The sequence below is a fragment of the Nicotiana tabacum genome, chromosome 21 (assembly GCF_000715075.1).
Source record: "Nicotiana tabacum cultivar K326 chromosome 21, ASM71507v2, whole genome shotgun sequence".
In the NCBI taxonomy this organism is placed as follows: domain Eukaryota; kingdom Viridiplantae; phylum Streptophyta; class Magnoliopsida; order Solanales; family Solanaceae; genus Nicotiana; species Nicotiana tabacum.
Window position 1 is genome coordinate 77,479,555 of NC_134100.1, and position 24,802 is coordinate 77,504,356.

The 24,802-nt window shown below is 32.7% G+C and overlaps 1 protein-coding gene across 1 annotated transcript; it reads left to right on the forward strand.

Annotated features, from left to right (window-relative positions):
* Window positions 1-5,672, forward strand: LOC107772084 (C2 domain-containing protein At1g53590). The gene is made up of 12 exons (XM_075242147.1): window positions 1-576; window positions 676-750; window positions 1,317-1,460; window positions 1,934-2,029; window positions 2,133-2,264; window positions 2,730-2,882; window positions 2,965-3,006; window positions 3,280-3,328; window positions 3,605-3,700; window positions 3,776-3,965; window positions 4,182-4,305; window positions 4,534-5,672. Exons 1-12 carry the CDS (start codon window positions 448-450, stop codon window positions 5,449-5,451), a joined length of 2,148 nt encoding a protein of 715 aa, XP_075098248.1. The 5' UTR covers window positions 1-447; the 3' UTR covers window positions 5,452-5,672.
* Window positions 5,673-24,802: the final 19,130 nt, after the last annotated feature.

Here is a 24,802-nt window from a genome sequence, read left to right on the forward strand (position 1 = left end):
AGAACCGAAAACTTCAAAAACACGGATCTCCAGTACTCTCTCATTCCCACAGCAAACCCGCAATCCAAGTCTCTCGCCATGTTCTGAAATCCTTATTAATGTACTTAACCCGAATATTAAACCCGGTTTGACATGTTCAACTGCTTTCAAAATCAGTTACATTACATATAAAGTAATATGCTTACGTGTACCCTCTACATACTTACGTGTTAAACATGCGAAATAAATGTTTAAACTACTTCTGTAATTAATTAATGCAGTTAAAAAGGGTAAGGGGGACTTTGATGTCATAATTTGGTGGTTGGTTTTTGTGAAGATATTTTCAAGATTTTGCGGTGTTAAAGAAATTGGATCATGTGTTTCACGTTAATGGGTATTATCATCATTCTGAATCAGTAACTGTAACAACAAAGGAGTTTCTTTTTTTTTTTTTGGAAGGATTCAGAAATGACAAGTATAACGGAGGCTACAATGATACATCATGTGGCTATTGTGTTAATTCTACTATGGTTGCTTAATTCTTTCGATTATAGCCACCCTTTGGCGTACTTCCTTTCCCTCATCTACCTTTATCTGGTATGCATAATATTCTTTTTTTTCATGTTGCTATGTGATTATTTTGGTTTAATTTTCAATATGGATTCATTAGGCTCTTTTTGTTGTTGGAATTTGAAGGTTCATGAGCAGTATATAACTAGATTACAGAGGAAAGTGCAATTTGAGGAAAAAAGACAGTCGAATCAACGACGAGTAAGTATATTTGGCAGCACAATTAATGACATAATTTTCCTTTTTATTACATAGGACTTTATTAATATTGGTGGGCAAAAGTAGGAAAATATTCCAAGAGGTTCAAAAAGTTTCAGCAAAATGGTCTTTTTGGCTTTACTAGTGAAATCTTTTTCTGGGTTGAAATTTTGTAATTTTAATATTTCTGCAAAAAGTGCCAAGATTTAGATTTGGTTGAAGGGTCCCATACGGTGTTTATTTTCTTTTGCACTATGATCCTTTATGCAAAACTTCGTCAGAATCTTTAACTTGGTCTCATGATTAGCATCTTTTCAAGCTTACTATGTGGTATTTTGAGACAATACTTATTATGTGTTAGAAGCATAGTCTTGGAGCAACGGTAAAGTTGTTTCCGTGTGACCTATATATATAGGTCACGGGTTCGAGCCGTGGAAGCCGCCACTAATGCTTGTATTGGAGTAGACTGTCTACATCACACCCTTGGGGTGCGACCCTTTTCCGGACCCTACGTGAATGCGGGATACTTCAGTTTGTGTTTAATCTTTTTTTTGGGTGGCTTTGTTCAGGTGCTTTCTGATTCTGAAACAGTGAGGTGGTTAAACCATGCACTTGAAAAGATCTGGCCAGTATGTATGGAGGAGATCGTTTCGCAGAAAATTCTCCTCCCTATCATTCCGTGGTTTATGCAGAAATACAAACCTTGGACTGTGGTAAGGGTTCAGACTAATTATACATTTTACTTAAAAGTGAATTTAGTATTTATGTTCTCATCGCTGAATCGTTGCACTTTTGCAATTATGGGTTCAGAACTTTGAACTTAGTAATTGTTCAACTATTAGTGATTTTTCACGTATATCTATGTTCCGTACAAAAAGCACGGGGTTCAGGTGAACCTATTGGAACTACATTGCGTCCGCCTCTACTTCTGCTTGACGGCTAGATTACTTTCTTATATGGGATTCTTATGTACCATGTTAGTATATGTAAAATGCCATTGTTTTTGCATTTTTCCTCTGTTCAGTGCTTTGGATTGTAGTTGCCTTTTAAGCTTTAATTGCTGGCTACTTTGTTGAATACATCAGTTGTTAATCCTAGTAGCATAATCAGCATTTGTGTAACTTTAATATGAGGATTAATTTGTTCTGCAAGATAACTTGGTAGATGCTTTTCATTTTACCTACAGAAGGACATTGTAGCGCAGCATCTCTACTTAGGAAGAAGCCCACCTATGTTCACAGAAATGAGGGTTCTTCGTGAATCTACAGGGGATGATCATCTCGTATGTAATCTTGACTCAAGAAAGTTGTTTTATGCTATCAGTTTGGCTCTGGCGATATCTGTTCTTTATTTGCTAAGTTTAAATTTCTGTACTCGGAGTGCAGGTTTTGGAGCTGGGAATGAATTTTCGTTCTGCTGATGACATGAGTGCGATTCTTGCTGCGAAGCTGAGGAAAAGGTTGGGCTTTGGAATGGTGACAAAGTTGCATCTGTTGGGAATGCATGTCGAAGGAAAGGTAAATTACTATTGCCAGTTGATTGTGTGTAACTGGTATTGACGAGAAGAGGGGGGCGAGGGCGGTGGGATTGGTAATATCAGTTTATATTTCAGAATTCCATTCTCAGATTCATCGGTTTTGGGACCTGCACTAGGTGTTACTGATGTTATGTCAATTTTGGCTGACTACATTTTACTTGCAAGTGCTTTGCAAGTCCTACTTCCTTTCGGGCAACAATTAGCTAAGAGTTCATGGATATAGAATTCTAATAATAATGTCGGAAAATAATTCTCTCATGGAAATTTCAGAAAATTATCTGGTTGTTGATAGTTTAGTCACTGCAAGGTTGAAATGTTTAGAGCTTTAGTAAGTTTATTTTTATTTCTCAATCTTATGATTTGTTATTGATGTGCTGGATGGCCATATTTTATTCCCAGCTTTTGCAAAATAAGAATTTTTTGGGGGCTAAACCTTTCCATGTAGGTCTTGGTTGGGGTCAAGTTCCTGAGAAAGTGGCCGTTTCTTGGTCGTATGCGGGTTTGCTTTGCTGAGCCTCCTTATTTTCAGATGACTGTAAAGCCAATTTTTACACATGGGATTGATGTAACAGAACTTCCTGGAGTTGCTGGATGGCTGGTTAGTTCAATGAGTCTCTCTGTGTCTGTGTAATTCGGTTAGCATTTGCACTTCCGCTAAATTTATTTGTCATCCTTTTCAGGATAATCTTCTTGCTGTTGCATTTGAGCAGACACTTGTCGAGGTGCGGAGCCTTCTCATTTGGGGTTTTTTGTCTTCTTAACTTTATTCCTCTGTCGTGCTTGTAATAGAAGCATTTTTAAGTTGATCTTCTTTATATAGTGACAAGCGTTTCACATTAGACATTTTTGGGTGAGAATTAATAAATCGCTCTGAGTTTTTTCTTTCACTTGCTGGAATGCTGTGCATAGTTCACAAAGTGGCACTGTGGTTTCCTTATGCCATAAGAAATCCTTCATAAAGAGCTTTTAGACTAAGTCTTCATAAAATTTTGCAGCCCAACATGCTAGTAGTTGACATGGAGAAATTTGTATCGCCCCAACCAGGTAACAGTCACTTTAGCCTGTCTGTCTCGCTCTTCCTCTTTGCTCTTTGCTCAAGTATAATCAGGTCCATATCGACAAATTAAATCCTTTTCTTTGGGGGAATGGGGTACTTTTCCCCTTTGGTTAAAAGGGTTACGCTTCCCCCCATCCTTTCTTTTTACTTGTGATGAACTTGTTTAGATGGAAATGTATGGGAATAGAGTTGGTTGGGAAGTGATTTCATTAAATAAGTTCCATTTGTGCTACTTAATTCTATATTATCTGTTTTCTTTTCAGACGAAAGCTGGTTTTCTGTCGATGCCAAGGAGCCCATCGCTCATGTTATTTTGGAAGTCCTTGAAGCAGAAAACATGAAGCCAGCAGATTTTAATGGTTAGTCGAAAATTGTCTTACTGTTATCTCTCAAATAGAGAGGAACATGCTTGACACCTGGAGCTTCATTTTCAGGATTGGCTGATCCATACGTTAAGGGGCGTCTTGGACCATATAGATTCAGGAGCAAGACTCAGAAGAAAACATTAGCTCCACAGTGGCAAGAGGAGTTCAAGATTCCAGTCTGTTCATGGGAATCTCCCAACAATATGCTTAACGTAGAAGTTCGTGACAAAGACCATTTTTCTCAAGATGATACATTGGGGTCTGTTCTCCTCTTTCAATATTTACTGCTGGAACTTAGCTAATAAATAGAAAATTTCTATTGTTACGTGGCTTCTATCACATTCTATTCTTTTTTATTTCAAAAATCTTTTTTTTTTGTGTATTCTCTTTCTTGAATGTTATGCAAAATGTGCTTTAGTAAATGTAAATGCTTATGTATGTGCTTTATTTATCTAAACACATTTTTATTTGGCAGAGATTATTCCATCAACGTCTGCGATTATAGGGATGGCCAGAGGCATGATATATGGTTGTCTCTTCAGAACGTTAAAATGGGGAGATTACGTCTTGCCATAACTGTACTTGAAGGCAGCGAAAAGGTATAAACTTTTTTCTTGCGACTTGCGGTGAACAAGTAATTAGACCATCACGAAGCCAAGACTTCTCATGAGATCAATGCTCTTCGCACTTGGAAATGCTTAACTGCAATTTATTCTGTTTCCGGCTAACTCCATTAAGTTAAATGGCCTAATAATAAGTGGGATACGTATTTTACTAATGAAAGTACAGATGATTGAAAATGTATATGAATATTCAATGATTTTCAGGGTGCAGAGAAGTCATACGAGAGAGCAAAAATGGACCACAAACAGGAGAGAAATTCTGTTGATATGGATGTTGATATGGATACCGCTGAAACGGGCTCCTTATCAACTGATTTGGATAAGCAATCGTCAAAAGTTGCAGATAAATATGAACCGATTAACATAGAAGGGCAGCAGGAGACTGGTATGTGGGCACACCACCCTGGCAGTGAAGTACCACAAGTATGGGAACCGAGAAAGGGAAAGAGTCGAGTTATTGACGGGGAAATCCATGGTTCTGACGCTGATTCAACGGGAAGTTTTAAGTCAAAAACTGGGGGATCTACTCGGGGTGATGAATGCATGCCTGATGAAAGTAATGGAACTAAGAAGCACTCGACGAATCTAATCAACAGGGGTTTTCATAAGATCGGCTCCCTTTTCCACAGAAGTCAAAGAAATGAGGAGAAGTCTGGAAATCTTGGAGAGCCTGTTCCATCTCCGCATGCTAATCTAAAGGCAGTGAACGCAAAGGAAATCGGGGTGAAGTTTATAATGGATGACTCGGTTTCAAGAACTCCTAGAGAAGATGGTACAGAGAGTAACGAGGGAAATGGTCAAGGTAGCGCCAAAAAGGGCAAAGTCAAAGAGAGGGCGAAGAATATTCTAAAAATTGCAGTTTCTCGGAAGTCATCACGAAAATCTAAAGGTGAGTCAGAATCAACAGCGTCAGAGAGAGATCTCTCCGTGGAATCTGATTCCTCTGATGATGACTATTCGCTATCAGTTGGCTCACCTCTAGTTGATGGCCGTTCAGTGAGCAGCCGTTTGATAGACAGCACTGGCGTTGAGAATTCCAACGACAGCACAATGAAGAGCAGTGGATCGGTAGACACAGAAAGCACGAAAGAAGTAGTTCATACTGGTTCTGAGGGCTTATGAGAAAACTATGAATTCAGTCAGTCCTCTGAGTTGTGTTACTGAATAAGTTTTTTTGGTACAGACTCCTTCAAGCTGAGTTATCGTTACACCATTTTACTTGTACATGCTGATATGTCCTTATTATAGTTTCATGTTGGCTTCTTTTTGTACATGTCTATTTTCTTTTTCTGTAAACAGTGACTCTAGTTTTTTTTTTTCCTTCAACAATGACTGTAGTTCACTAATTTGAAAAGTGTTCGTTCTTTTTATAAAGTTTATGCGATTTATAGCGCGAATACGAGAGCATCATGATAGTGATCTACTATGTTGTTCGGACTTTTCGAAAATGCCGATGGGTGTGTATCGGATCCTCCAAAAGCAGTGGATTTTTGGAGGATCCGACATGAGTGCTGCAGATGTCCTGGAAAGTCGGGGCAACATAGATGCACAAGGACTATTCATAGAGCTTAAATTCACCGGTTTCTTTGCACACAGAAATCTTCAAACCATGCTCTTCCACTGGAATAATACAATCAATATCATTTTCAGAATAATATTCACTTGAGACTCTTCACATGGTATCAGAGCCAAATTCATCAATCCCTATTGTTGTGCTTCGTAATATTGGGATACGATTGCTGAGAGGATCAAGTCCTCCCATTAATTTGTAACTTTTAAGGTTAAATTATTTTGATATAATGTAAATATCGAGTGTTACGATAAAAATTGTCGCCTTGTCACCCTATGACATCCTTAAACATACACCATTTGATGTCATGGCAGGCCAAACAGTAAACAGACTTATTGATAAAATAAATCATTTTGCTCTTTTGATGCGGAGCTCAATAATATTGTTGTCTTCTAACATTCACAGAAAAGAAGTATATAATTTGTTAAAAATCGGGGATATTCAAGAGAATCTATGCTTCTTTCCCTATTCTTAAAATAGTTGTTTGGTCTTTCCTTTTAAAAATAGAGAATCTATGCTTCTTTCCATATTCTAAAAATAGTTACTTGGTCTTTTCTTTTAAAAATATTACCATAAAAACTTAGGAGCCTATAAAAATTATGAAGTCTTAGTGTCTTACTATATATTAAATTGTTGAAGGGGAGCCTTGAAGCAACCATAAAGTTGATTTCGTGTGATTTAAAGGACACGAGTTCGAGCAGTTGAAGCAGCCACTAATTCTTGTATTAGGGTATAGACTTTCTGCTTGTATAAATGCGATATGATTGGTGTACCGAACTACTTTTTAAAACTATTACATTGTTGCTGGGCTTCATTGAAGATTTAGCAAATCACGAATCTTCGATTCTTAATTGATTGGTCGTCTGTTTTCATAACACGAGGGTGATCGAAATTTGAACGTGTGATACTGAGTTGTCTTTTAGTACCGAAAAAAATATATAGATAATCATATAATTGCTTTGTTCAGTTGTCCTCAGTCAAGAATCAGGGGAGGACCTTGTAAATAATTCTATTAGCACATGCACACATTATTTGCACTAATCTACATGTCAACTTAGATATATTCAATAAACAAGATGCACTTACAGGAGAAGTTATCTCTCTTGATGCTGAGATCCAATAATTCTCTTTTAATTTCTTTAATGACAACAATACCAACAAATTTGTTACACTTCAATATTTGGTTGCCAAATTAACAGATGTCGTGTGTTATCTTCCGTATTTAAAATAATGAGTTCAGTTGTACCCGTCCGTCATACTTCAAAGGTACAGTACTATGGTGCATATCCCCTTTGCCAGCTAGTCATGTCATTGTGATCGGGACTAGGTGAAGATGACGAGTACCCCATATCCATTAAGCTAAAATTTAGATAACGTGGTGCTAAGCTATATATCCTCGATCAGTGCCCATATCTAAGTTTGGACCTCCAGCATGATAATTAATGATATATAATAATTGATATAATTGCCAACGCCACTCCATTTTCTTTAAGAAATTATTTGGGTACGTTGTATCTGAGGATAATATTGTTTGATAAAGGTGTATGTAATATGGCTATTAATTTCACTTATTTTTAAGTGGGGGTCAAGTCTTCATGACATTTGCCATGACATAATATCCACTATAACAAAATTTGTGGACCAAGTTTTCATGACATTTGCCATGACATAATATCCACTATTAGGCCAAGGATTTCTTGCTATAAATAGAGGAGCTTCTCCTCGTTTGTAAACACATCAATTCAAGAGTTTTTCACTCTTGTCTTTCTTTCTCCTCCTTTAGTAATTGAGAGTATTTTGTAAGAGAGTTGAGTGTTGGGAAACACTTGTGTGATCCCCTTTCTTTGGAGTGATCTTGTTAGGGTTATTCTCTCGAGGGTATTTGAGATTAATTAGACTATTTACTTTAATTTTGTACGCTCTTTTATACTCTTGTTGCTATAGTGAATTTGCTCTTCTCCGCTTGTGGACGTAGGTCACTCTGACCGAACCACGTTAAATTGATATCTTCTTTATCTGCTTTAATTGCCGTTATCAACTTGCATTGTCTTTGTTATTGTCATTATAACGTTGTTTGGCTGAATTTCGCACTACTTGATTTCCCGATCCTAACAAATTGGTATCAGAGCCAGATCTAACCAGGTTAGTTTAAATAGCCAAAATGACTCTAATAAAGTCTTATGTTGAGAAATTTGACTGAAGTGCCAACTTCGAAATGTGGCAATTAAGATAGAAGTTATCCTAATTTATGATGGCTTAGATTTGGCACTGCAAGGAACGGAAAAGAAGCAGGATAAAATAACGGACGAGGAGTTTGTCGTCAAAGACAAAAAGGCAAAAGCAAGTATTATTTTAAATCTCTCGAATGAGGTTTTGCGTGAAGTTGCAGTAGAAAGCTCAGCCAAAGGCATATGGGAAAAGCTGAAAATCCTATATATGAAAAGAACAATAGAAAACAGGCTTTTACCTAATACAAAAACTCTACATTTTTCGTATAGCTGGAGGTACCTCTATACTTACACATCTTTATACTTTTGATTCTCTTCTTATGGATTTAAGTAACCGAGATGCTGAAATCAAAGATGAGGATCAAGCTGTGTTATTGCTTGTTTCCTTACCCCTGTCGTTTAAGCATATAAGAGATACTATACTTTATGGAAAGGATAATATCTCTTATAAAGATATCAAATCTATTTTGAAATCAAAAGAACAAATAGATAGAGATATTACTAGAAAAACTGGTGGGAACCAAAGGGAAGGCTTATTCATAAGAGGTAGATCCAATAAGAAAGATTTAAGTAGTGAGATCTAAATAAAGGTCAAAATCCAGATACAGAAATGTCATGTGCAAATATTGTCATAAGAAAGGTCACATTATTTATGAATGCTTTAAATTGAAAAATAAAGAAAAGCATACAAAAAAAAAAAAAAATGAGCACAAAAATACTGACACTACCGAAGCAAGTGTAGATGCTGATGAGACCGAGGGAATTATTTTTTTAGCAACTAATAATAGTTTCAAATCTAACAATGAGTGGATTTTAGATTCGGGTTGTTCTTATCATATGTGTCCCAATTGAGATTTATTTACCACATATGAATCTATTGGAGGTGGAGTTGTCTTGAGGGGCAACAATGCTGTCTGCAAAGTTATTGAAAAAGGTACAGTCCGAATCAAAATGCACGATGGTCTGGTGAGAACTCTCACTGATGTTAGACATGATCATGACTTGAAAAAAATATTATCTCTTTGGGCACTCTAGAATCTCTTGGGTGCAAGTACACATGTGAATGTAGAGTTCTGAAAGTTTCTCATGGTGCTCTTGTGATCATGAAAGCACGCAGATCTGGTACGTTGTATACTCTATTGGGATCTACTGTTATAGGTGCTGCTGCAGTTTCAATATCAGATAAATCAGATTCTGACATTATCAAATTGTGGCATATGCGATTGGGACATATGAGTGAAACAAGTCTTTCCATCCTCACCAAAAGAGGTCTCTTATGTGGCCAAAGTACCAGAAATATGGAGTTCTATGAACATTGTGTGTTCGGAAAGTAGAAAAGAGTTAGCTTTAAATCTCCAGCGATTCATAGAACAAAAGGTACTTTGGATTACATTCATTCAGATCTTTAGGGTCATTCACGTACCCCATCAAAAGGTGGTGACAGGTATATATTAACTTTCATTGATGATTTTTCAAGAAAAGTTTGGGTTTATTTCCTGAAAAATAAAAGTGATGTTTTCTTAAATTTCAAATAATGAAAAGTTTTGATTGAGAAGCAAACATGAAAACATGTTAAGCGACTTAGAACAGATAATGGCTTGGAATTTTGTATTGATGAATTCGATGAATTTTGCAAGGATGAAGGAATTGCTTGATATCGTACTGTGAGAATGACACCTCAGCAAAATGGTGTGGCAGAAAGGATGAATAGAACTCTTCTGGAAAGGGCTCGTTGCATGATTTCAAATGTTGGGTTGACAAACGCCTTTTGGGCAGAAGCTATCTCTACAGCTTGTTATATTGTCAACCGAGCCCCTTCTGCACCTTTGAACTTTAAGACTCTAGAGAAAATGTGGTCAGGTACTCCTGCTAATTATTCTGATTTAAAGATATTTAGTTGCCATGCATACATGCATGTGAATGATGGAAAATTAAAGCCAATGACTAAAAAGTGCATTTTTCTTGGGTATGCATCTGGAGTGAAAAGATACCGACTATGGTATCTTGATCCAATGGCACCAAAATTTATAATTAGCAGAGATGTAACATTTGATGAATCCTCTATGTTACATTCTAGAAAAGAGTCTTCTAGTTCTTGTAATACAGATAAAGGAAAGAGTACACATAAGCAGGTGGAGGTTGAGATTGGCATTCCGTCTGAGCCAAGTTCATCAACTTTGGAGCAAAATACAGTTGAAACTCCTGAAGTTGAGCCAGAAGCTGAAATTCCTGAAGTTGAGATTCTTGAAGTTGAACCAGAAGAAGAGGAGTATTCTATAGCCAAACATAGACCAAAAAGAGAAAGTAAACAACCATTAAGGCTTGGAGATTATGTTGGATTTACTTTTTCAGTTGCACAGGAAACTGAAGAAATTGGAGAAATATCAAAATATTCAGAAGCAGTTTCTGGTGCTGACTTAACCAAGTGGCTGATTGCAATGAATGAAGAAATTGGATCTCTCCACAAGAATGGTACTTGGTCTCTTGTGAAGCCGCCATCAGGAAAAAAAATTGTTGATTGCAAATGAGTCTTCAAGAAAAAGGATGGCATTCCAGGGGTTGAAGATGCGAGGTATAAGGAACGATTAGTTGTAAAGGGCTATAGTTAGGTATGAGGAATTGATTTTAATGATATTTTCTCACATGTTGTTAAACATAGCTCTATTCGTGTCTTGCTTGCCTTAGTTGCCATGTATGATTTGGAAGTAGAACAACTTGATGTTAAGACAACTTTCTTACATGGCAAACTTGAAGAACAAATATACATGCATCAACCCGAAGGATTTGAAATTGAAGGAAAAAAAGATCATGTTTGCTTGTTGAAGAAATCTTTGTACAGATTAAAGTAGTCTCCAAGATAATGGTACAAAAGGTTTGATTCCTTTATGTTGGGTCATGGTTATTTGAGGAGCATGTATGATAGTTGCGTTTACTTCCGGAAGTTAAATGATGGTTCATTTATGTACTTATTGCTTTATGTTGATGACATGCTCATTACTGCTAAGAATTTAACAGAAATTCACAATTTGAAAAGTCAGCTGAAAAGTGAACTTGAGATGAAAGATTTGGGAGCAGCTAAGAAAATCCTTGGCATGGAGATCAAAAGAGATCGAAAAGCCAACATGTTATTTCTGACCCAGAAGAAGTACTTGGAGAAAGTTTTGGAGAGGTTTGGCATGAAAGATGCTAAACCCGTTAGTACCCCTCTTGCTGCTCATTTTAAGTTATCAGTTGCTCAGTCCCCGCAGTCAGAGGAAGAAGAGAGGTACATGACACAGGTTCCTTATTCCAGTGCAGTCGGCAGTATTATGTATGCAATGGTTTGTACACGTCCAGACATTTCACAGCAGTGAGCGTGGTAAGCCGGTATAGGGCTTGCCCTGGTAAAGCACATTAGCAGGCTGTGAAATGGATTCTTATATACTTGCGAGGTACTTCAAACACATGTTTGGAGTTTGGGAGAAATACTAACACTTTGGTTAGTTTTGTAGACTTAGATTATGCAGGTGATCTTGACAAAAGAAGATCACTGATAGGCTATGTATTTTGTATTGGTGGTTGCGCTATTAGTTGAAAAGCTACATTACAATATGTAGTAGCTTTATCTACTACCGAAGCAGAATATTATGGCAGTGACCGAGGCGATCAAAGAAGTTTTATGGTTGAAGGGTCTATTTTCGGAACTCAGTACACACCAAGGTGGCATTACCATTTTCTGTGATAGTCAAAGTGCATTTCACTTGACTAAAGATCAGATGTATCATGAGAGGACGAAGCACATTGATATAAAGTATCATTTCATCTGAGATACCATTGCTGAAGGAAAAGTCTCTGTTCAAGATCAGCACTAGAGACAATCCTACTGACATGTTCACAAAACCTCTTCCAGTGTCCAAGTTCAAGCTTTGCGTGAACTTGATTGGCATCATTGGGGTTGTTGCGGAGAAGGTGGAGCAAATTTACTATATATAAGCCAAAATTAGGCTATGGTGGAGATTTATAATATGGCTATTAATTTCGCTTATTTTCAAGTGGGGGTCAAGTCTTCATGACATTTGCCATAATATAATATCCACTATAACAAAATTTGTGGACCAAATTTTCATGACGTTTGCCATGACATAATATCTACTATTAGGCCAATGATTTCTTGCTATAAATAGAAGAGCTTCTACTCATTTGTAAACACACCAATTCAAGAGCTTTTCACTCTTGTCTTTCTTTCTCCTCCTTTAGTAATTGAGAGTATTTTGTAAGAGAGTTGAGTGTTGGAAAACACTTGTGTGATCCCCTTTCTTTGAAGTGATCTTGTGAGATTATTCTCTCGGGAGTATTTGGGATTAATTAGAGTATTTACTCTAATTTAGTACGCTCTTTTGTACTCTTATTACTATAGTGAATTTGCTCCTCTCCGCTTGTGGACGTAGGTCACTCTGACCGAACCACGTTAAATTGGTGTCTTCTTTATCTTCTTTAATGCCGTTATTATTAACTTGCATTGTCTTTGTTATTGTCATTATAACGTTGTTTGGCTAAATTACGCACTACCTGGTTTTCCGATCCTAACAGTGTATGTAGAATTTTTCGTAAGCGGTGTGAATATTTATATAGAATAAATTTTAAGAATATCATATTAAAAAGAAAACACAGGAATAATTTGCAGAAACTGCTATCCTGCAAAGGAAACTGAGTACTTTTTTCAAAATTAGCATTTTTAGTTGGCTGAAATATATAATTCATTCTCAGAAACTAGGAGTTTTGTTTTCATCTCAAGCGACATATCTATCTTTAGTTCATTAGTTTAGCTTTTATTTTACAGTTTTAAGAGGTTAAAGGTTCAATACTCGCCAACTTCTTTTGTTTTCAAAAAATGGCACAAAACTAAACCTATGCAGGACGAGGTTCTAACACTCGAATTTCGGGGAACAACCGAGAGGCCTAAGCATTGAACCAAGAAGCCCAAGCGGTTTAATGGAGTCATTTTATTTTTTCATGTAAGTTGGCATTTTGTCATGAATATATAGACGAAGCGGTGTCGGAAAATTTTCTTTTACACCACTTCACGTAAGGTAGATCTGCCCTTGCCCATACATTAGACATGTATATTAAGTAATTTTCTTTATCACCCTCGCGAAGAAAGATAATAATGCATTCTTTTCATATTGTTAATGTCATAGTTTCGGACTACCTAGTACCTGCACTGCTGAAAACCCTATCCACTATTTTAAAATATTTACATTTACACTTTATAGATAAGGGCGTTTATCAAGATGAGAGAAAAAGTTCATGGTTTCTAATATTTTTATTTTTTGTATTTACCTTTTGTTTTCCCTATCTATTTTTGCAAAGTTATAATTGGATTTTGCTCACGGTTGCTACATTTGGATGTCTCCTTGCCGTCCAAAAATGTTTAGATGCAGACTAAGAAAATATGTGACAAGCAGTAATGAAGATATCAACATTAAAAGGTACTCTTAGGGGTTATCTCAGTATAAAATTTGAAATCAAATTTATTCGGTGTTTGGTTGTGGGTATAATTAGCTAACATCAAGATTAAATTTATACAAAAATGGTGAATTTATCTATCCGAAAGTAGAATTATCTATCCCGGTTATATATAATTTCAGGATTAAGTTTGGTTTTAAATCGAACGACCCCTTTAGTACTATAAGCAGATAACAACGAATGTACATGGAATCAAAATTCTGAATCTGCTGACAACCATAATATCTCACCTTCTTTTATTGAAGATTTTGAGCCATACTTTCTTGTGATAAAAACCTATTTAAGTGCTTTTCTCTCGTTGACATTGATATCGTATGAGCTACATCCACTACTTAGAAGCATGTGAATCAAGTTCCTTTATTCGATATTATATTTATTTAGAATTAGCACATTTTGTTCATTATTTTTATTATTCAATAATGTTTCATTTTGTATGAGACTCGATCATTTTTAGTGTATCTTATGAAAAACATGCATTTCTGTATTTAAAATCTTTTTGTTTTTAAATTTTTCGTTTACCTTTAATGATATGCGCTTCTAGCCACAGAAATATCATGTCATGCATATTCGCTCCCACGAGATCTAATAAAGATGCTTTTGATACTTTTTTAACTGCAAATTAAACTTAATTAATTAACACCGTCATATAAAATGAAACAAATGAAGTACTAATCAAGGGTTAAGAACATGGCGAGAGTTGCCTTTTATTGATCTTTTTTCCGCACTAATACATCTAAGTTCAAGTACAATTAATGTCTAGCTATAAATTCATAAGAAAGTATATCTTTCTTGTAGATGGTGAAATTGAAGTTAATTACACTTTTGGTAAAAGCTTTAGCCTTGCATTATTAAAGCTGAGGAATTTTGTTCTTGTCCCCAAGAATTATGATCATTTTCCTCTAAGGGAAAAGCAGCATATCCACATTCACACATATCATGGACCTCATGATTATACCAGAAATTCATGTCATCACTAGTGGAAGAGGGAGCAATATCCATCTCTAAATCCATCCAATTCAAATCAAGACCGTCCGATTCGAGAAAATCTTGACTTTTACGTTGACCATCTTCCCACAATTGCCAATCCTCACCGCTATTACTCCCTTGACTATCTTGAAATGAATCGTGACCGTTGATCACCTGCTGATCATCAATCTCAGCCTCGAGAGATCTAATAACACTCGTTAATCTCTCAATATCGTGGTCATCCTCTACGTCTAATTGCGAATCATCGAGTAATGACATGAGAAGGGCACAATCTATTTGGGAGTGATCAAAGTTGCTCAAGTCATTGCACCCATTGATGCATGCCCAATTCTCCATCTCTGGTACCAAAGTTGCCATAGTGCGAAAGAGAGATTAAATTCAAGAATCAAGTCCACTAAATTAAAACTCACAATGGCTCCTAAAGAAAACTTGACCTATAAATAGACAAAGAAACCGTTCAACCCCACAAACTAAATAAATGCTAAAATGCCATCATATCTTATCGAATCCCCCCCCAAAAAAAGGTATTCAAGTGGAACATTTTCACATGGTCAGCTTCTTAGTCACCCCACTAAATAAATCAACAAAAAGAAGTGAGTACTAACCAACCGATAATGTGGTCCAAATTCCACAAGATGAATAATTGAATACAATAATTGATACTATAGTCAATTATTCTGTTAAATGCCTTTGTCAAAGATAACTTGAAACACCTATTCAATGAGATCTTATAAGGAACAATTTATAACTTATAACTTTATATCGAAACAATTATGTATGCAAGAAGTTATCTTCTTTAGGTTCATAGTTTTTAACATTTTCAAACGTATTAATAAGATAAAATCAACACCTTAAAGACATTAAATTTTGTCCATGTTATATTACAATGACTAACACATTTTATCAAGGTCGATGGTCCCACATAACTACCGTGCAAATCATGACAACAGCCACTAATACTTGCATTAGGGTAGGCTGTATACATCAAATTCTTTGGGGGTGTAGTCCTTTTCCGGACTTTGTATGAATACGGATGACTACCGAACTTCCCTTTTTTATATTATTATATTAATTAAAGTGACATGTAACAACATGTAAAGCGTATACTTGTAACCCTAATTTGGTAAATTAGACAACAAAATAAATACTTATCATTCTTGGATGACATATATAGATGGTGTAAAAAAATTTTATATTGAGTATATGATAGGATCAAAAAGTAAAAGAGAGGAACTGACAGAAGATGCAATATCTAAGAAGACATATATGAAGATAAGGTATGATCGAATAGGAAAATTGGTAAGTGGAAAGTGGAATTTATCCCTAGGACCGCTTAATTAATTAAATTGATTAATGCACGTCAATCTTCAACATAATGAGTGATTCTCGGAATATAAGTTATATATGTCAAAGTTCTAGACATGTTTGTGAGTTTTAGTGGCGAGCACCCTCCACTTCCAATCAAGAGGTTGTGAGTTTGAGTCATCCCAAGAGCAAGGTGGGGAGTTCTTGGAGGGAGGGAGCCGAGGGTCTATTGGAAACAGTCTTTCTACCCTAGGATAGGGGTAAAGTCTGCGTACACACTACCCTCCCCAAACCCCACTAATGAGATTATACTGGGTTGTTGTTGTTGTTCTATACATGTTTGATTTTAAGAATAGCATGTTGGAAGTCTCTGAATTGTGAAGGCATCAAGCACTTAGCTTTTAATAGAATATATTCCCCTTTCTTTTACTAGTTCAGTAAAATAAAAATAATTTTTTCTTTTACTTATCCGGAGGCGGATCTAATATTTGAAGTTTAAAATGGGTACGATTTGAGTTTTATATATATATATATATATATATATATATATATATATATATATATATATATATATATAGATATTTAGTAGATTTCTTAATATAAAATACAGGGTTTAGGTAAAAGTTATTGGGTTAGCTAAATATTCTTATACATTTAATAAAATTTTCAATACAAATACAGGTTCTAGACAAAAGCTACTGGGTTCACAGGAACCCGTAGCTATTGAACTGAATCCACCCTTGGTTGCACTGTACACGCAATAGTACAACAGCACTGTTGAAATAGTATTAGTACCCGCGCGATGCGCGGACACAAATCATGTCAAATTGTGATGTAGGTTGTTTGAATCATGTGCAAATAACCTAAAAATATAAACCTCTCAGATAAAAATTATATAACATTAGATATTAATTATGAAGTAGAATATGAAATTATTGTTCAAATCTCTTAGTGCACAATATATTATTTTTATATATATTTGTAGCAACCTAACCCCTTGATCTTAGTACTTGCATTTCATTTCGCTGTCAATATTAAAGAATACTAAACATATCATGTTGTGATCTGTCTTGTTTGAGCACATTAGATCATATATTATTTTAACAAAATTCTTACTAGCACTTTGTTTTTATCTGAAAGTCAAATATATCTTATTAAGCACATCATTTTTACGCAATTTTTTTTCTTTTTGTTTTTTTCTTATAGTTATTGTATTATTTATTATTTAATATTATTGTAATATCATATAATTTTTTATTAGCTTAATAATTAAATTAATGTCTTGCTTATTATCCTTTTAAGAGTCTTTAATAAATATAAATATTTCATTCTTGAAATTTGGTATATTTTTATGCTTGTATCCTCTTATTTGAATTTTTTTAATCATTTAAATTTATTGTAATATTTTTAAATATAATTTAATTTTTAAATTTATTTATTTTTTAATTAATTTAACGTATAAGTATCCTCACACTACCTCTATTTTCTTTTATACATTCTCTTCCCGACTATAAATTTTAATTAGTCTTTATATTAATGTTTTACCTATAAACAAAATAATATCATATTTTATTTTAAATTTTAAATTTGAATTAGTATAAAATATTAATACATAAGTTTATTTGATGATTATGTTCCAAATGTATTGAGTTCTCTTATAATTATTTTTTATTAGATGCAGTTAAATTTTCTTTCTTTTTTAGCTTTAAGATAAAAATTTAATTTTTAATTTTCATTAGTAAAATTACCAATATTAGAAATTTATTTGTATTTTTAAAATTTTATTTTAATCATAGAAAAATAATTTCTTAATTGTTTGAACATATTATATGTATGTAGTAATATTTTTACTGTCATTTTATTTCTTTCTGTAATATTTTCAAAAATAAAATAATTATGAAATAAAGAAATCTCATCTCAAATTCAAATAAGTTAGCAGGAATAATAATTCCTTAAATTCCAAAGCTTTTCAATTTATCAATTAGCTTCGCAACCTGCAATAAACTATCAAAGTATCGTGTAATTATTATTATTAAGCACGATTTCTGTCTAGGTCGTACGACCCGATCCAGAGTGTCATGTACACTGCCGAAGGATGTGCGGCCCTATCCATAGATGCATCTATCCTGCCGAGGCGTTCGGCCCGCTCCACAAGAAAGGAGGACATTTTCTTATGTACCTCCGGAAAGAGAGTATATTTATTATAAGATAAATTTGGGAGGAAGAACAATTTCTCTTAATAATTAATTAATTTAAATAGAAAAAATCTAGCATATGAGAATTCCATCCTTTAATGTTTTTATCTAACAATTCACAATATTGTGATGACCCAAAATATTATATTTAAAGTTAATAATTAATTCTGTGTTCTAAAACCTCAAAAAATACTATTTATTATTACTCGACTTGCGTGCATAGTTCGTAAAATTTTCTGGAAAGTTTTTAGGTAAAAAATGGATTAAAATGTGAATTAGAGCTTTGAAACTCAACTGAGTTGACTTTGGTCAACATTTTGAGCAAACAGACTCGGATCAGTATTTTGACAGTTCTGGTAGGTCTGTATCGTGATTTGGGACTTGGGGTATGTCCGGAAATATGTTCCGAGGTCCCTAGCCCGAGATATGGAATTTTGATAAAAATTTAAAAGTTTAAGTTCAAATAGTGATCGGATGTCGAATTATGTGCAAACGACCCCAGAATAAAATTTTGATCATTCCAACAGCTCTGTATGGTGATTTTGGACTTAGAAGCGTGATCGAAATTTTATTTTGAAGTCCGTAGTGAAATTAAACTTGAAATGGCTAAAATAGGAATTGAAGTTTGGAAGTTTGACCGGAGAGTTGACTTTTTGATATCGGGGTCGGAATCCAGTTTTGAAAATTTTTACAGCTTCGTAATAAAATTTTATGACTTGTGTGCAAAATTTGAGGTCAATCGGACTTGCTTTGATAGGTTTCGATAACGAATGTAGAAGTTGAAAATTCTTGAGTTTCATTAAGTTTGAATTGGGGTGTGATTTGTGATATTAGCATTGTTTGATTTGATTTGAGGTTTCAAATAAGTTCGTATAATGTTTTAGGGCTTGTTGGTGTATTGGGTTGAGGTCCCGAAGGCCTCGGGTGAGTTTCGGATGGTTAACAGATAAAAAATGGGACTTAGCTGCTCAAAAGCTGCTGCAATTTTTCTGCTGGAAATACTGTCAAAATCGGGCTGCCTGTCAAAATCGGGCTCCCTGTCAAAATCGAACTCCCTGTCAAAATCGGGCTGCCTGTCAAAATCGGACTCCCTGTCAAAATCGGACTCCCTGTCAAAATCGAACTCCCTGTCAAAATCGGGCTCCCTGTCAAAATCATGCTCTCTAACAAATCGGACTCCCTGACAGATCTGTAAGTTATAAAAACAGGGAACTTCGTCCCGTTTGCCATTTTTGACGAATTGGAGCTTAAGAAGAGGCGATTTTGATATATTTTCAAGTAAAAACATCGGCGTAAGTGATTCTAACTAGGATTTGGTCAATATACACGAATATATCATTGTTTTCACCATTTAATTAGTATTTTGAGATAGAAATTTGAGAAACTTTTAGAAATCTCATAGAAACGAATTTTTGAGATTTCGGTGTCGATCAGGAGTCGGATTTGAATGAAACTGGTATGGTTCGACTCGTAATTGAATGTGTTGTCAGATTTTGTGAGTTTCACTGGATTTCGAGATGTGGGCCCTACGGACGATGTTTGAGCTAATTTCGGATTTTATTGAAAAATATAGTATTTTCTTATGAAATTGATTCCTATAATTCTTGTTGACTGTATCGAATTAATTATGACTAGATACGAGTTGATCGGATTCAGAAAATTGAGGAAAAGACATAATACTTGGTTAAATTGGAGCAAGTCGATGTAAGTGACTTGTCTAACCTTGTGTGGGGGAGAATTTTTCCTGGGATTGGTATTGATGTGATTATTGAAATATGTTGAAAGTCGTGTACACGAGGTGACGAGTGTGTACACGGGCTAAATGTGAAAGATTATATTTTTAGATTGTGTAGATCACTGTAGCTCATTTATTAAATTATTTTATCTTATTATATTCTTCATCATTGATCTGAAATATATACCTTAAATTTGTTTGACCTTTTCCTGCTAATTTTTTTACATGTTTAGTTAAAACTTGGTTTCTTTTATTCTGTGCATTATTCGAAGGCTGATTTTTTTTACATTAAATATTATTAATATGAAGTATTTGATATTTTTAAATTTGATATTGAAGCAACGTATTAAAGATTTTGAAATATTATTTTCCTGAATTATTTATTCCTGAATATTTTTGTAAGCTTTTCGTACTCATTGTGATGGAGCCGTGAGCTCTTTATTGTGGAAAAATATTATTGATGATTTATTTTGGCATGAACTATGAGCTCTTTATTGTGGAAAAATATTATTTTTGAATTATTTTTGCAAGTTAAATTATTTGAGCACTTGATGTGCAAATTGTAATATATTGTGATATTGATACGCATGCGGTGGTATAAGGTCTGGGTATTGAAACGCATGTGGTGATATAAGGGTGGCTTGATATGCGTGGGTAGTAGGGAAAATTACTAGAAGTCATGCGGTGTGATAAGGATGGCCTAAACGCGGGATACTATTTCGGAAAAAATAGTTTCTTTAAAAATAAATTGTGAAGGCTCCCGCGGTGAGATAAAGAAATGAGATATTGTGAATTTATTTATGATTTGGGACTACGGGGCGGTACTTCGGGAGTGCCCTTGTTGATATTGATTTATGGCCGTAATTGCCTTTGCATGTGAATTTTTATTAGCTTGTTTGAATTTAATATCTATTTCTACCACACTCATTCTAATATAATATAGATAAAAATTTAAAAACTTTCTCAAATTCAAATAATTTTTATTATTCTATTTTCTAAATTTGACCGCATTTTAAAAAAAATTATGTTATGCTTTCAAACTTAAAGTAACTGCACTCAATTCAAATATTAATCGTAAAAAAAGTATTTTCTTAATTTTTTATTAATAATTATATCTGAATGTTGTAGTAATATTTACGTATAAATTGCCCGATTTATCTATATTAATATGACTTTATTATTCTTGTTATTAAAATATTTTTTACTGATTATTTTATTTTTACCTTATAAGTAATTTATATACTTTATGTAAGATCTTATTTTGCTGCTTGAATTTATTTAATTTTTAAACTCAATAAATCTTTAATATCTTAAGTAAATTTTAGTTTTATTTTATACTTTAACTTATTCCAAAGTACAAATAGTCATAGGTTATCTCAATTTACGTCTTTCTATACTTTTTATTTTCTTCTATTATAATTTTTAATTAATATTTTACCTCCATATTTCTAGCTAATATAGAAAATAATCTATGGGTGGATCAATATATAGATATAAATATAGATATAGATACAGATACAAATATACTTATAAATATAAATATAAATAAAGATATATAGATTAGATTTGTCTAAGATCTATTTAGATTAAGTATAAGATTCATTAAACTACTTTCAATAATTATGTTTCCATTTATAATTTTTAATTATTAATGTTGTCCTAAAATTCCAAGTGTCTTCATTTTAGCTTGCCACTTGTCTTAATTTCATGCTTCACTACCCTCCTTTTAATATAATATAGATGTAGATTTTTATTTTTTCTATTATAATTTTTAATTAATTTTTACCTCCATATTTCTAGCTAATATAGAAAACAATCTATGGGTGGATCAATATATAGATATAAATATAGATATAGCTACAAATATACTTATAAATATAAATATAAATATAGATAAATAGATTAGATTTGTTTAAGATCTATTTAGATTAAGCATAATATAACTAGTATTAGTACCCCGCGCGGATGCGCGGACACTAACCATGTTAAATATTTGAGTTATTTGGCTTATATGTAAATAATCTTAAAATTTAAACATTCTCGATAAATATAGATAATCATTAGATATTAATTAAGAAATACTACATGAAAATGATTAAACATTTCTCAAATCTCCTAGTTATAATTCTATTTTTTTTTTTTGGTGTCATTCTCGCCGATGTCATTGGATCCAAAAAATAGTCAGGAAGTAAAATAATAACTCATATTTATGGCAAAACAATCAAAGGTTGAGACTACGAAGGACTCTTTGGATACGACTTGAGTCTTTTACTACTGCTTGAACTCTTATTTGGTGTGTTGATTTTTTTTCAAAAAATAATTCTATTTTAAAATTTCAGTTTCTAAAACTTTATTTTTCAATAATAATTATTTTTATAATAATGTAAGTGAAAATATTATTCTTAATTCAAAACTCATTTTAATCGGCTATCTAAAATTTTAAAAATTCTTTAGCCAGTGATTTTTTTCTAGTATGACTCCATTTTGATATTTGACATTAACCATGTTAAATATCTGAGTTATTTGAATTATATGTAAATAACCTTAAAATTTAAACCTTCTAGATAATTATAAATAATCGTTAGATATTAATTAATAAACACTACATGAAAAAAGGCTAACATTTTCTCAAATCTTGTAGTAATAATTTTATTTTTGCACCATTTTTATTGGTGTCATTGGAACCTAAAAAAAGTCACAAAGTGAAATAATAACACGTATTTATGAGCTATGGCAAAGCACAAAGGTTGGGACAATATGAACGATTCTTTGGTTACGACGTGACTCTTTTACTACGACTTGAGTTCTTATTTGGTATGCTATTATGTTAAAAAAAATATTTCTATTTTGAAATTTTAATTTCTAAAACATTATATATTTTTCAATAATGATTATCTTTATAATGATGCAAGTGAAGATATTATCCTTAATTTAAAATTCACTTTAATTGGCTATCTAAAAATTTAAATGATTCTTTGGCAGGTGAAACTTTATTTCAGTATGACTCCATTTTGAGTCTATCAATATATCTAGCCACAGATTTTGAATTTTGAATACTCTACATATACATATTTTTTGTTATCTGAATCATTAAATGTTAGATTAATTAATTGTTATTATATAACATTGCATATATTGTCTTAAAATTGCCAAGTAATTTTTTTTCGACACCATACTTGGCTTAACCTCAATGCAAACTACTTAAATTGCATTCAAATTCAAATTTGAATATCATATCAGTTTGTTAGTAATAGTGATTTTTTAAAAACGACACACAATGTAAATAAAAAAAAATTCTAAGATATCCTTATCTTATAATCTATGTATTTGAGTTGAAAAAAAATATTTGAAATCGATGAGATTGGCTTCCAAATTTTTACACTCAACAAAGATGAAACAGAAGAAGAAATTCGTTGTCGTCTTTTATTTCTGGTTTTTAGAATTTTCATACATTTTTTCTATATTTATTTTCTTTATCTTATTTTTTTATATCTTTCTTTATTTTGTTACAAAAAATTAATTTATTTCGTAATAAAAGGATGAGTTTTAATAGAAATTGTATACATAAAAACTTTATTTATATTTTTAGTTTTTGGTTGAAATTCTGTCATATTTTTCTTTTGGCTTTATCTTATCAACCTAAACAGGTGCTCACCCAACTATTTAAATTAAAAAGTTGAGGAAGTGTAATTTATATATAATTCATATATAACAGGTGTATAATTGTGTGTTATCGGTATATCATCTATGTATATTAGTTATAAAAAGTAAACAATAAATCTGACTGGATATTTATGTAATAATCCATAAGATTCTGGTTTCTTGATTTTATCCATGATATGACTTCTATTATAATTATTTTAAAAACTCTCTACTAAAATTTAAAAATATCTTATCTTTTATTTTAAAAATTATATTTTAATTTAAAAAATAATCCCATTTCGAAATAATTTGTTTACATTTTAAAAATAACCATTTTATGTCATACCAACTTTGTTTTTTAAATATACTTTTTGTTACACTTGAAAATCGCTATAGGAACTATCAATTAGAAACCAATATCCCTCTTGTTGAATTTGAGAAAAATAATCTTTCACATAATCTAATGATTCAAAACTAATATTCTTCAACAAAAAAAATACTATACTCTTGCAATGTTGATTTTGACTGCAGCTAAATGGAGAGGTTTCGACTTATACCCATCATTCTTTGAAGGTGTTAAATAGAAATTAATGATATCAATTGTATAGCCACAGTTTTGTTATTTGTTTGATGTCCATTTATACAAATTGACTCTTCAAACAAACATCTTTCAAAAAGAAAAAAACAACAATTTGTTTTGAATATTGACTGATTTTTGTAATGTTTCTTTCTCCAGCATGTACGTAGTTTACTTCATTATATATGTAAGTAAATATTTATCAACTTTTTAACTTTTTTTTGTTATCTGGATAAACATAGACGTGTACCCTATATATTACATTTATTTAAAAGAAATTCGCTTTATTCAAATCTAGTAGTGTTTTAAAGAACTATGATTACAAGATTTTAAATGTAAAAGAGTTTTATAATTATATAAAGTATTTTGTTTTTCTCTTTTTTGCCAGAGGCGAAGTAGTATTTAAATAATTTGAATTAATATAACAAAAGTTCCTAATATGATTGCATATGATCATTAACTGAATTAAGTATGATAACATGATAACAAAAGATAAATTTTTTTTTTATTTTAATTCAAATTTAAAAACTTTATGTATAAATTCAAAATTATCCTTTAATATATATATATATATATAAAGGAATAAAGTTACTATATATAATTGGCATTGTGGTTAAGCCAAGTGACAAGCTAATAAATGTCAATAGTATATGGTAACTTTATTCTATATTTGACTATGTTAGTCAAATACATAGTATATATATATATATATATATATATATAAAATCA

Coding starts and splice junctions, on each gene's coding strand:
- LOC107772084 (XM_075242147.1), top strand. CDS start 448: ATGACAAGTATAACGGAGGCTACAATGATACATCATGTGGCTATTGTG. Junction 751..1,316: donor GACAGTCGAATCAACGACGA/GTAAGTATATTT, acceptor GGCTTTGTTCAG/GTGCTTTCTGATTCTGAAAC. Junction 3,007..3,279: donor TTGAGCAGACACTTGTCGAG/GTGCGGAGCCTT, acceptor AAAATTTTGCAG/CCCAACATGCTAGTAGTTGA.